The sequence below is a fragment of the Myotis daubentonii genome, chromosome 18 (assembly GCF_963259705.1).
Source record: "Myotis daubentonii chromosome 18, mMyoDau2.1, whole genome shotgun sequence".
NCBI lineage: Eukaryota > Metazoa > Chordata > Mammalia > Chiroptera > Vespertilionidae > Myotis > Myotis daubentonii.
This window is the reverse complement of record NC_081857.1, coordinates 34,788,580-34,802,816: the sequence shown is the minus strand read 5'-3', so window position 1 is coordinate 34,802,816 and position 14,237 is coordinate 34,788,580. Positions and strand designations below refer to the sequence as shown.

General features: G+C 50.1%; 1 protein-coding gene across 3 annotated transcripts in view; it reads right to left on the bottom strand.

Moving 5' to 3' along the window:
- Positions 1–14,237, bottom strand: part of CD58 (CD58 molecule) — a 29,361-nt gene that overhangs the window by 1,990 nt on the left and 13,134 nt on the right. For 2 of the 3 annotated variants that reach the window (XM_059673335.1, XM_059673334.1), the window contains exons 2-5: positions 12,489–12,785; positions 8,792–9,064; positions 4,691–4,753; positions 3,007–3,590 (exon numbers count right to left, since the gene is read on the bottom strand). In XM_059673335.1, coding sequence (XP_059529318.1) covers positions 3,535–3,590; positions 4,691–4,753; positions 8,792–9,064; positions 12,489–12,785 — 689 coding nt within the window. In that variant the 3' untranslated portion in view covers positions 3,007–3,534. Of the gene's footprint in view, positions 1–3,006; positions 3,591–4,690; positions 4,754–8,791; positions 9,065–12,488; positions 12,786–14,237 lie in introns of those variants that run through there. The other variant, XM_059673337.1, reaches the window with a different exon arrangement.

Sequence of the window (14,237 nt, the reverse complement as noted above, 5' to 3'; positions counted from 1 at the left end):
CTCTTTGCATTTAAAAATAATCCTATCTAATAAAAGAGAAACATGGTAATTGGCGTACGACCGATACCCTTTTCATTGGCTAATCAGCGAGATATGCAAATTAACTGTCAGCCAAGATGGCGGCCGGCAGCCAGGCAGCTTGAAACTAACATGAGGCTTGGTTGCCTCAGTGATGGAGGACGCCAACGTTCCCCGCCTGCGGCTGCCTCTGAGCGGGCAGTTTAAGAAACTCTGTAACAAATACGCCCAACTTCAGCCAGCAGATTGGCAACATTGTAAGCAAAGGCCAGAAACCTACTTTCAGCCGGAGGCCTAAGAGCTGGAGCCAAGCCTCAAGCTAAAGCTGGCCCAGAATTAAAAAAAAAAAAAGGAAAAAAGGAGCGTTTGGGAGTTCAGTCACCCCCAGCCTGAAAACAGCCCTCAGCCCCTCACCCAGGCTGGCCAGGCACCCCAGTGGGGACCCCCACCCTGATCCAGGACACCCTTTAGGGCAAACCAGCCGGCCCCACCCATGCACCAGGCCTCTACCCTATATAGTAAAAGGGTAATATGCCTCCCGGCACCGGGATCAGCGGAGCCGTGAGGCCTCCCGGCACTGGAATCAGCATGACAGGGGGCAGCACCCAAACCCCCTGATCGCCCTGCGGCTCTGTGTGTGACAGGGGGCGGGGCCACAACCTCCCTATCCACCCTGCTCTGTGCCTGATAGGGGGGAGCTCCCCCCCCCCACGGGCCCTGCTCTGTGTGTGACGGGGTAGAGCCATAACCTCCCCATCGGCCCTGCCCTGAGGGTGAGAGTGGTGGCGCCCCAACCCCCTGATCCGCCCTGCTCTGTGGGTGATAGAGGGCAGCACCCCAACCCCCTGATGGGCCCTGCTCTGTGCATGACAGGGTACAGAGCCCCAACCCCCCTGATGGGCCCTGCTCTGTGTGTGACAGGGGGTTGCTCCACAACCTCCCCATCGACCCTGCCTTGAGTGTGACAGGGGGCGGCGCCCCAACTCCCCAATCAGCCCTGCTCTGAGCCCGACCAGGGGCTGCACCTAGGGATTGGGCCTGCCCTCTGCCACCCGGGAGCAGGCCTAAGCCAGCAGGTCGTTATCTCCCGAGGGGTCCCAGACTGCGAGAGGGCACAGGCCAGGCTGAGGGACCCCCCCTCCCCCCCCGAGTGCACAAATTTTTGTGCACCCGGCCTCTAGTTATCAAATAAGCAGCAAACACACGGAGTGCGAAGTGTGAGAGTGAACAGAAGCATACGGAGAAAAGGGAAGCTCTCTCCCACACCCAGCCCGGAGCGAGCCAGTTCCTCCCTGGGGTGTCCCCCTAAATGTCAGGTTTGCCTCCTGGACCCGACCCCAGAGCAGCGTGTGCACCCAGAGCTCTCCTGCTCAGGAAGCTCCCGGCTCCCGGCCCATGTCAGTCATTTAGCCTCCGACTTCCAAAGATCTCCCTGCCAATACGGACTCTCTTGCCGCTTCTTCAGCTTGGTGCGGAGCGGGCCGTGCCCTTTATCAGACACCCAGTTCCGTTCCCCCCACATCTCTGCCTCCATATTCACGTCTGCGTGACCCCCGATCCGGGCCCTCTCTGCTTGGCCGGCCGGGTTATTCCATTTACCCTCTCACCCGCGGCCCCATTCCCAGCACCTGTCTATTAACCCTTTGCTAGTAGAGGATCTTTCTAACGCAAAGCTCCGCTCAAACATCCTCAGTGCTTCCCCTGAAGACAAGCCCGGGCCTCTTAGCCACTCTCAGTGTCTTGGTCGGGCCCAACCTGCCGGTCCACTTCCTGTCCTGCCCGCTACAGCCTGGGCCTCTCTGCCCCTCACCCCGCAAAGCCCGGCTCCCGGGCCCCAGCCTCCTCCCACCAGCGGGATCTGTCACGCGGGGCCTTCGGAGCCTCCTTATGGCATTTACTACGGACACCGCCCCTGGTGACCATGCCCGGGTCCTATCCTTTGCGCACACCCGGGCCCAGCCCTGACCCTGGCTCCTGAGGCGAATCCTCGGTCTGATCTTCCTGGGGGGAGGCGGGGGAGCAGGGACATGTGCTGGCGGAGAGTACAACCCTCGGAGCCTGAGGACCTCGATGTGCGTCTCCGCTCTCCCACTTGCTGCCGCGGGACTGGACTCCTGAGTCTCACCTTCAGGGTCTCTGGCACGTGGTACTGACCCCGTGCAAGGCTAGTGGAGAGGGTCCAATGGGAGGAGATATGGAGAGTGGCCAGGGCAGTGCCGGGCACGCGGCTGGTGCTTAACGAACTGTGGTTCGTAGCTCTCTCTGCTGTCAGTGGGTACGGTCCCAGGCACTGGCAGATACACAGAAGCTGGCTCCCCAAGCGACGGGCACCCGACAGCGAGGCTGTCCTGGTCTAGGCCACGACACAGTTCCCCCAGAGCACGGTCCACAGGGCACTTACGTGGTTCATTCCGTCCGTGTGGCAGAGTTCCAAAAACCTACGAATGAAGACATTTTCATCTCAATTAAAGAACTGGAAATGGAAGCTGAAACCTGCAGGTACTAACTGCCTTGTAGAGACGTGGATGTGGAAAACTCAAAACCAGAGCCCTGTCGGCTGACATGCCTCACTGTCCCAAACACTTCCATGAAACTGGGGACTGAGTTGGTCCAAAGAGTTGCTCAAAAATGAGTCATCAGATGACAGAGAAGCAGAAACTGCTGACAAAGCGGTACGTCTACTGCAGAGTGGGCACAGGGCTGACCAGGAAGGCAAGGCTAGAATGGTGTGGACGAGTGCTGCCCAAAAGGAGTATAATGTGAGCCACACAAGTATTTAAAAAATGTCTGTAGCCACGTACAGAATAGACAGAAAGAAATCGGTGAAATTACTTCTCGTAGTCTGTCTTATTAGCCCAACACATAAAAATATTCTCATTTCAACATGTAGTCAATAGAAACATTATGAATGACCCATTTCACATTCCTTCCTCTAATACGGTCTTATAAACCTAGTGTGTAGTTTATACTCACAGCCCAGTGAGTGCTGGACAGCCACACGTGGTTCGTGGTTACTGTCTCAGGCAGCGCAGGCTTGGGCGTGAAGGTACCGTTCCCACGGGTACACATCTGTTTCCTTCCCACAAGGCACCAGCCTCAGCCTCGAGCCACACTCCTGGGCCAGCCGCCTGGCCCACAGGCTGCCTGAGCACGTGTAGGTGTCTGCCACTACGACGAGGTGCTGGAGCTGTTCACCTTCGACTCACTCCCTTTCCCAAAGCTCCATGCCCAGCACCTCACCATTTCCCAACTCGTGGCTTTAGAGCAGAGACGTGTGCCAGATTAGTTTTTTAGAACAATTGTTTTTAGGTTACGTGGTGCTACCAATACTGACACTGGAGTAATTTCTTCTCTACTGAATGCCCTTTAGCTTCCTCGTTAGCACTCCCCGTGGGAGTCACAAATGAGCCTTGCAAATACCCTTTTGGTGAAGGTGGATATGGAAACGGCTGGGCCTTCAAGAACATCTGTTCCCATCTGGTCAATGTCCTTTGGGATGTGAGGAAGGGCTGCGTGTTAGGTCACCCGTTGTCCAGGGCATACAGGTTGCTTTCTAGGTTGGCCCGAGATCTCTGGGGGGACCAAGGAAGTCTCAGGCAACACAGGCAACACCAGATCTTTATTACGCACTAGAGGCCCGATGCACGAAATTCGTGTACTTTGGGGGGGGAGCGGGGAGGTCCCTCAGCCCGGATTGCAAGAGGGCTCAGGCCAGGCTGAGGGACCCCACTGGTGCATGACTGGGGCCAGGGAGGGACTCGGGAAGTTGGCCAGCCGGGGAGGGACCGCAGGAGGGCTCCAGGGAGTGTCGGGCCCGTCTCACTCAGTTCTGATCAGCCAGACCCCAGCAGCAAGCTAACGTACCAGTCAGAGCATCTGCCCCCTGATGGTCAGTGCACATCATAGCGAGTGGTTGAACAGCCTTAGCATATCATTAGCATATTACGCTTTGATTGGTTGAATGGCCGGCCGGATGACCAGACACTTAGCATATTAGACTTTTATTATATAGGACTCCATGTCACCCAACTCCACAAAAGTTCCTTCCTACCTGGGACCTCCTCCTAGGCCAGTGATGGCGAACCTATGACACGCGTGTCAGAGGTGACACGCGAACTCATTTTTTTGGTTGATTTTTCTTTGTTAAACAGCATTTAAATATATAAAATAAATATCAAAAATATAAATCTTTGTTTTACTATGGTTGCAAATATCAAAAATTTTCTATATGTGACACAGCACCAGAGCTAAGTTAGGATTTTTCAAAATGCTGACACGCCGAGCTCAAAAGGTTTGCCATCACTGTCTTAGGCTGTAAGACATGGGCACTGTGACCACAACAGCCAAGAGTAAGGGGTCTTTTGCAAAATCTGGCTTGGAGACCGGAAGTATAACTCTATGCTGAAGTGGGCCCAGGACAGGAGGAGGCTGAGGACTAGATCCCAGGACTATCTGGCTGTGCCCCGAGGACTCATCCCACCTTAGAATCGTGCAGAATCTTCGGAGGGACCTGGCACACTCGGCAACCAGACAAACACAAAACACAAAAGTTTCTGCTTCTTTCGAAATGCCTATGAATTCAAACTGTGTTGTTATCTCCAAATTCACTGTCCAGCCTTTGAAAAACCAACTCACGTTTGGAAACTTATATTTTTAAGAGGAGTATACATACCTACTGCACAGGCTGCTGCTACGAATGGTACCGCTATGAGTACATATCTATGCCTTGAATTACCTGTTAAAGAAAAGAAAGAAAGAAAGGAAAGAAAGAAGAGAAATGCAATTAGCTGACCTGGTCAAAATAAAGATACAGATGATCGTCCTTACTTGCAGCTCCCGTGTTTGCAATTTACCTACTTGCTAAACTTTGTTTTCCTCAAATCCATCCCCATAGCGCCTTCACGGTCACTCGTGGGCACGCGTGGCCGACGGTGAAAAGTGTGAGTCGCCCGACGCACGTGTCCCCGCCGAGTCTGAGCGAGGCCACACGCTGCCTTCCTGCCCCGCTCTCATTCTATCAGCAGGCGTTCTACTCGTGGTCTCCTCAGGGCCAGTTCCCCACATTGTTTAATGTCTGTTGGTCTCTGCTGGTGATTTCACGGTCTAAAACGGCCTCCCAGGCACAGTGCGGACATGTGGTCCAGCATCCCTAAGCACAAAAAGGCTGCCATGTGCCTCACAAAGAAAACGTGCATGTTGGAGAAGCTTCCTTTAGGCCTGAGTTCGACAGCACTATTGGCCGTGAGTCCCATGTGAATGAATCAACCATATGTATTAAACAAGTTGTCGCTAAAAATAAAACAAGGTTATTTGTGTATTGATATTTTGCCCAAAATGTTGCGACCAGAGGCCGGCAGGCGCCTCCCATTTCCTGGTATGACAATGAATTTGGCCACAGCAACGGAACTTGAAGGCCTACATTTTAATCCCGTCTCCTTTACTTAAGTGACGTTGGCACAGTCACCCCACCTGTTGAACCAGTCTCCTCACTCTTAAAGAGTAAATAACTACTCCTGTCCAGCCAGTCTACAATGGTGGTGGCGAGGAAACAGCTTTTGGAAGGGTTTGCTAACGAGTGGCAGGCTAGTCGATGTGAGTCACTATGATTCACTTGCTAAAGCATTAGAAAGTCTACACAAGAAATTAACACTTGAACAAGTAAGAGTCAATATTTAAATGTTGTATCTTCATGGATTTGTATCTGTTATGGTGCATGCAACTCCAGAAAAGTATTTAAAATCATCGGGGGGGGGGGTGGCGGGGAGGGGGGACGCGGGGGGAGGAGGGGAGAGGAAGGGAGGAGGGACAGAGACCCTGGGTTTTTATTGTAAAAGAATCATTTAGATCAGTGGTTCTCAACCTTCTGGCCCTTTAAATACAGTTCCTCATGTTGTGGCCCAACCATAAAATTAATTTCGTTGCTACTTCATAACGGCAATGTTGCTACTGTTATGAATCATAATGTAAATATCTGATATGCAGGATGGTCATAGGCGACCCCTGTGAAAGGGTCGTTCGACTGCCAAAGGGGTCGTGACCCACAGGTTGAGAACCGCTGATTTAGATCATTAAGCTCAGGCCCAGATTTTCAGAGAAGAAAACATTTGGTTACTGGAGACCGAACACAGGTCCCAGACATATATGTATCTCATGTCAACACTACTCTGGGATTTAAAAGGCCAAAGAACTATCTGGCAATGTCTCTCAAACTTTCAAAATCTACAATGTAATGTGAACCGTCAATGGGGGAGGGGAGATTTTTAAGAAGATGAATCACAACTATTTAATAAAAAAGGGTTTGTTTTCAAAATCACAACTCGTATTTCACGTCGGTGAGAGGGATGTTATGGTGACGATCTTTCTCTTCAAGGTGTCTGCGAGGTGTAACATTCAATCCCAACGGCAAGTGTTCAATGAAAACCGGGCAAGGACAGGATGCTTGCAAACCTCCTGCTACATTCACATAATTCTACAGAGGAGCTTGTCCAGGAATTCTGTCCTTCAAGAATGCTGCCTCGTGGAACACGGAGCTTTTCCAGATTTCTACTTGCTGACTCAGGCTGTACCAGGTCAGCCACTTTCTCCTGGTTGGCTATGCGCATGGCACGCTGGTGTGGCTTTCTGCCACTCCCACTGGAAAGCAGCTATCTGCTCGCACATGGATGGTATTTCCACAGTCTGCCTTGGGTAGTATGCAACACCCAACAGGTGGAATTCATAAATTTGCTCCAAGCATAACAACTGTCACTAACTTTGCAGTGGGTTTTTAAAATGTTTTTATTGCCCTAACCGGTTTGGCTCAGTGGATAGAGCGTCAGCCTGTGGACTCAAGGGTCCCAGGTTCGATTCCGGTCAAGGGCATGTACCTTGGTTGTGGGCACATCCCCAGTAAGGAGTGTGCAGGAGGCAGCTGATCGATGTTTCTCTCTCACCGATGTTTCTAACTCTCTATCTCTCTTTCTTCCTCTCTGTAAAAAAAATCAATAAAACATGTTTAAAAATAAAAATCATCATTTTCCCCTTTAAAAAAAATAAATAAATAAAACGTTTTTATTGAACTCAGAGAGGAAGGGAGAGGGAGAGAGAGAGATAGAAACATCAATGATGAGGAGAGAAATCATTGATTGGCTGCCTCCTGCCCGTCCCCTAATGGGGATCGAGTCCCAGGCATGTGCTCTTGACCGGAATAGAACCCGGGACCCTTCAGTCTGCAGGCCGACGCTCTATCCACTGAGCCAAACCGGTTAGGGCTGCAGTGGGTTTTTAAATCTTCATGGCAGTTGTGAGGCTGGTGCAAATGGTGCCTCGATGAGTGACACCTCCGTGGGTTTGGTCTTTTCTCTGTCTTTAGGGACCAAATCCATCAGCTGCAAATTGGAACCCATTGTGCACTTTTCCTGCAAGTGTTTGTTTTACCCGAGAAGTCACACTGCTTTGTCTGAAAATGAAACCGTAACTTTAATGGCTTCATGTCATTATCTGAAGTTTCAAAAGGTACGATACACTGGAGACGTAAGGAGAATGGCTCACTCATCAAATAAAATTCAAGGTTTTTATATTCATTATGTTTGCTAATTGTCCTTTTCTGTTTCAGTGGCTTGTTAAAAAAAAAAAAAAATTAATTCACAGAATCACCCTATCTCAGCCCAAAGAAACGCATATTCTCTATTTACCCTGGAAATCCTGTTCACGATATATAATTATGACGTTATTCTGAATTATAATTAATACTATAATTCATCTGTTCTCTTATGTTTTAATGAACCACTTTCAAATCACTGATCCTTTTGTTTGTAAACTGAAGATACAATGTAAAAATTAGATAATAAAAATGGCCACTTACAAATGTACTTAAGACTTAACATAAAAAAGGCCATCAGTGAGACAGCTCGGCATGAGATTGACTGGGTGTTAGACCAACGATTTTCAACCTTTTTCATCTCATGTGGTGCGAAGCCCGCAAACCACAACTGTCCCATGTTTTTATTTGACAATCTAAGGAAATGAGGTCAGTGCCCCTGACTAAGTGGTCAGGTACTGCATGTTTTAAAAATCACTGCGGCACACCGGTTGAAAATCGCTAAACTAGACAAACGTATGAGACGCAGTCTTGTAGCACATGTGAGAACATAAAGGTAATGAAGAACGTTACGAAGCAGCCTGGTGGGTGTGGCTCAGTGGTTGAGTGTCGGCCCAGGAACCAAGAGGTCACCAGTTCAATTCCTGGTCAGGGCATGTGCCCAGGTTGTGGGGTCAATCCCCAGTGGGGGTGTGCAGGAGGCAGCCGATCAATGATTCTCTCTCATCGAGGTTTCTCTCTCTCTTCGTCTCCCCCTTCCTCTCTCTCTAAAAAGCAATAAAAACATATTTTAAAAAAAGAAAAAAGAAACAGAATTATAAATAGTTAAGAGCAAGGGCTCTGGACCCAAGATGACCTGATTCCAAATCCAGGCTTTTCTACTTACTAGCTGTTGGCCTGGGGCAGGCAACTTAAACTCCCTGCGTCTTGGTTTCTGCCCATAAAAAGGAATAATTACTATAGCACCCAACTCATTGGGTCGTGTGCGAATTCATTAACACACGTATTGGAGTGGTGTTTGACAGAGGAAGTGCTAAAAATGTTCGCTTATATCTCTAATGGGTGTCCATGAACATTGTAGCTCACTTTACATTTTGAATTTGTGAAATGGACGTTAGCCACTGTCCCTGGAGTTTGAAACCCACAAACCACCACTGGTCCGCGAACACCGTTACTATGTAGCTGTGTACTCACCACCTGGGACGCAGGTTGACAAAACCACTGAGGACGTCCTGTTGGATTCTGGATTTTCAACCAAACAATGTATTTCCTGTGAGAGATCGTCCTCCTTCGTAAAATTTAGCACAGGGGCCTCGAGCTCCCAGCTCCCCTTACACTGTGGGGACGGGCAACGCCACATGTAGCGTAACAGCTCCCGATGCCGGCCGTAACTTTGAGGCACCTCGCAACTGACGTAGATGACCTCATTCACCAGTGTACAGTTTAGTGTCGGAGACGGAAGAGGGTCTGGGAAAAAAGGTAACGTTTAGTCCGAGAATAATAATATGCAGACTCATCATCTGTGAACTTACGAAAACCTCCCAACTTCCTTGTGAGTTTAAGAGATGGGCAGGCCACTTCCCTGGGCACCAATAGGAGAGCATTCTTCCCCTCCCCCCCCACCCGCCCCCCACCCCCCGGCCGGAGTCCCATCTGCCTGCTCCAATTCAGGACACCTGGGGGCCCCTGCTCTCATCCTCGACTCTGAAAGCCCCAGGATCGCAGACTGGATGGTGGCAAACTCACTCAGCGGCAGATCCTCACCTGAATGACATGAGGATTTCTAGTTTTTATTTTTCTCACTTATTACAAGTATTCGTTACCGCGTTTACTAAAAACAGTCACGTGCTTGAGTGTGGGGTGCTCCCCATAACTACGTGGGGTGCTTTTTTTGTGCATTTTTTTTGTAGAGAATTGCATTTTAAAAAATATTTTTTTTTTTATTGATTTCAGAGGAGAAGGGAGAGGGAGAGATAGAAACATCAGTAATGAGAGAGAATCATTGATCGGCTGCCTCCTGCACGCCCCCTACTGAGGATCAAGCCCGAAACCCGGGCATGTGCCCTTGACCGGAATTGAACCTGGGACCCTTCTGTCCGCAGGCCAACACTCTATCCCCTGAGCCAAGCCGGCTAGAGCAGTGGGGTGCTTTTTAATCTACAGAGAGGAAAGAGTTTATACTACTTTTTGAAAATCTGAAATGTTTCAAAGTGACTCAAAGGGTTTGTGAAAGGTACGGTGGGCTGGTTCCGTGGGCTGGCCCCGCTGACAGGTAGAAGAAGGCGTGGCACCTGTCAGGGACCTGCCAGCCCCGAGGCCTCCCTCTCAGACTTCCCCCAGGAAGCGCCTCCTACCGGCTAAGGCAGCCTGGGCCTGCACACCGCAGGCGAAGACACTCACAGGTCCCACTGCACCATCTCACCCGCTCACATCGTAATGCTCATTTGTGTCTCACACGTCCTGTATTTCATTCAGATGCCTTCCTGCATCTCTACTCCCACCCCCTAACTAATTATAAGAGATCTGATAAAACGTAAATATACAGGAAATATATACCAAAAAAGTCCTGGTAGCATTTGGATAATAAAATTTCAATACATTATAAACATGTACTAAAAAGCAAATTATAGAAAAGTTGCATCAAGGCTGGTAAAGTGAAGCTCCCGTGAGGGCGTGGGGCACTGGCAGGGGCCACTGGCCAGGAGCTGGGAGGTGTGAGCATTGGCCCCGGCAGGCTGTGCGGCCTTGGACCACAGCTCCTGTCCTATAAAAGGAGAAACCCATTGCTAAGTCTGTCTCGTTTTCCTCTGTAAGAGAGAACAGAACACGGTCAAGGCCAGGTGGGACAGGAAAATGTTGTGAGGGGAGACCCGTGGAAGAACTAGTATCATGTTCTATGCCAGTGATGGCGAACCTATGACACGCATGTCACCTCATTTTTTTGGTTGATTTTTCTTCGTTAAATGGCATTTAAATGTATGAAATAAATATCAAAAATATAAATCTTTGTTTTACTATAGTTGCAAATATCAAAAAATTTCTATATGTGACACGGCACCAGAGTTGTTAGGGTTTTTCAAAATGCTGACACGCCGAGCTCAAAAGGTTCGCCATCACTGTTCTATGCTGTCAGAGCCCACTTAGCGACACAGAAGCTCTTCCAGGCGCTCTCGTTGCTCCACCATTGTCACATCCCGGCCTGGGAGAGCCGAGCCACCTGCTCACCAACAGGTATGCAGACCTTTCTGTGGCAGCTGGGTGAACTTCTGCACTCAGATCTTCCCATCGATAGCCTTTCCTCGCCTCTCGCTGCCCGGGGCCTTACCACAGCGACTTCTAACAGATTAGCCAACCTGCACCTTAAACAGATTCAACAGGCCAGGAATGTGCCTCCTTCATCCCCCACAATAACTGAGTTAGTCGCTGTGTAATTAATTAATTCAGCCCACCACCCTGTCAGAGAGGAGGATTTCCTCTACAGACCAGCTGGCATCTGCATCTTTCCATTGACTTCTGTAAAAAATTACACACTGGTCTGGACCGGTTCAGGGAAGGGCAGTGACTTCGACTTACATGGACGTTCCAATGCAACGAAGGCTGTGAAGGGGCTGAGAAAGAGCTCATGGACACCTTTAGCGGAGATTCGCAGGGGGCTTTGTGGGAGAAGGGAAAGCAGATAGCAACTCCTATGCAGAAGCAAGAGGTGCCAGGAAACCCCCTTCTACCCGGAAAACTCCCTTTCTGAAAGCCTTCCGTTAGGTCTGGTGTCTCCGGAAGAGTAAATACCAACGCACTTAAATAGAACTAAACACACCCTCCCCCAGAAGTCTGACTTCCCCATTTTAAGACAACGAGGACGATGAATTATTTAGTCAACTGGTGTAAAGCCATGAGTCATCCTATGTCTTTTTATGACAAGTTCTAAATAGGGTTGAGTCTTCCTTGGCTTATCTTCGGATCCTCTCCTTTTCCAACATCTCCTACGGACACCTCTGTCTACCTGAGCGACCACAGTGGCTTCTACCCCGGCGCCTCTTCTCCCCGATCCACCGTAAATACCTACCACCCGGTTCATCTTCCAAAACTAGATTTCACTGAGTCTATTGTGGGAGACAGAGGCTCCTCACAGCCACAGGCTACGGCCCAGGTCCCCCAAGCAGGACCTGAAGTGCCCCAGTCGATACTGCGTTTATCACGGAGGGAAACGCGCCTCCCTGTGTTTGGCTCCTCTGCAGGCCTTCGCCAGGCTTCCTCAGGCTATCAGTCAGCACAGCCGAGGACCTGAGCTAAAAGGAGAAGGGGCAGGACATGTGCTACTGAGAGATGAAGGGATCAGAACGACTGGAAATGACAAGTTCTAGGTTATACCATGGCGAGCGAGGACAGCAAGGCCTGAGAAACTGGGACATTAAAAAGAACCTTTATTTCAATATCACAACCCCTGAGAACTATGACCCTGGCAGGAACATCAGAAACAGTGAAAATGAACCAGGCACTAAAACGATCCAGAAAAACTGGGGGTGATGTTCACGGCAGCATTATGTACAGTAGCCGAGACACAGAAACAACCTACGTGTCCATCGTAGCATGAATAGATATAAAAGCTGTGGTATATGTACATACAACAGAATATTAGTCAGCCATAAAAATACATTTTTATTGATTTCAGAGGGGAAGGGAGAGGGAGAGAGAGGTAGAAACATCAATGATGAAAGAGAACCATCGATCGGCTGCCTCCTGCACGCCCCACACTGGTGATTGAGCCCGCAATGTGGACATGTGCCCTGACCACGGATCGAACTGTGACCGCCCTGGTCAACACTCAACCACTGAGCCATGCCAGCCAGGTGAAATGTGCCATTGTAAACAGACCAAGTTATGAAATACTCACCGAGGACTGTAAGATGAAATTTAGAGCTATGTGTAAGATCCACGGATTTCATTTCATATTCATCTTCATCCGATGATGTTAAATTGAAGATGGTGAGGTTACCTGACTTAGGGTCTAAATGAACCCTCCCTCCAAATTGGGAGTAAGTTTTGACCTCCAGGTTTGTACTCCATTCTGTCACCTTATCCTTTCCTTTTTTCCATATGATCTCTGTAAAGTTTACAGTGCTTGATGGCGACAAAGTGATATTCCCACCGATACTTCCATAACGCAGTAAGCTCTGGCAGCTGATGAAACCTACGAGAGAGAGGAAAAAAAAGGTTAGGAAAAAAATATGATTGTTGAAAACAGAGAACCATCTTCCAAGACGCTCTATGGAGAAAGGAGTTGAATTTCGTGGTAAAAATTATTCATCAGCTACTTTGTGTGCTAAGCTGATAAACCGCCGACAGAAAGTATAGGAAGTAGATGCCTGACCAGGTAGAAACCACTCTTTTTCTTTTTTTAATCCTCACCTGAGGATATTTTTCCATTGATTTTTAGAGAGGAAGGGAGGGGTGACAGTGAGAGAAACATCGATGTGAGAGAGACACATGGATTGGCTGCCTCCCGCACACGCCCCAACCCGGGCTGGGGATTGAGCCTGCAACCGAGGCACGTGCCCTTGACCGGAATTGAACCCTGGACCCTTCAGTCCGTGGGCTGATGCTCTATCTACTGAGCCAAACCAGCTAGGGCTAGAATCCACTCTTTAACTGGGGCCCTCAAACACCCAGGAAGTGGAGCTAACATTGGTGGAGCACACCCCCTACATGCCAGGCACGTGGGCAATGCTGGGAATATGGCAGCAAACAAGATGGGCGTCGCTCCAGGGCCTCGAGGAGTCTCACTGGGTGGAGGGGACACAGAGGAGGCGAGGACAGCCACCTGGGCGGGGCCTTCCCCAGGAAGCCATGCTGAAGGAGGAGGGGAGTCGCCCAGCTGAGGGCTGGCTAAGGAGGGAGGAGAGTGGGTGGAAGATAGAGGAAGCAGCGCTCCAAGGCCTGTCCCGAATCAAGGAGTGTGGTCTGTTTGAGGAAATAAAAGCAGTTCCCAATGTCTGGAACAGAGAGCCAGGGGGTGGGGAGCAGGAAGGAGGCTGCGGAGGTGGGCGGGGCCCTCTCCGAGTGTGTGAGCAGGGGCTGGAGGGGTCAGGGAAGGATGCTACGGGCTTGGGACGTATCCTGATGGCAAAGGAGAGCTACAGAAAGGGTGTAAACAGAAGATGAGCAGGACGCAATGTAAGTTTCCGCCGGCTGACCGTCTGCAGAGCGGCCAGCGGTTGAGTGGCGGCAGAGAAAGCAGGACAGAGGCGGCGCAAGGAGTGGCAGACGGACAGACCAGGCCGGGACGCCCCCGCGAGTGGACGGACTGGAGAGGTTATCACAGGAGTTGGTGACTGGATGTGGGGACGAGGGGTAGGGAGGCCGTACCGGTGGCTGTCGGGCAGTCCGCTTTCTTGGCTGACAGGGGAGCTACTGAGATCAAACCCAATGACAGTGAGCACGCCAGAGGGACGGTGAGGATTACGGGACCGTGTGGCTGGAGCTGATTCAAACCTGTCACAAGCCCGTGGTTAACCTCTCTGATGGAAGGATATCAATGAGGGCCCCCCCCCCACCCCAGTCATTAAACATTTATCACCACCACTAAGACCGGGGTATTCCTGATGCCCCCCAAATGCGTTTAGATGCATCTTGCTCCAGGCTT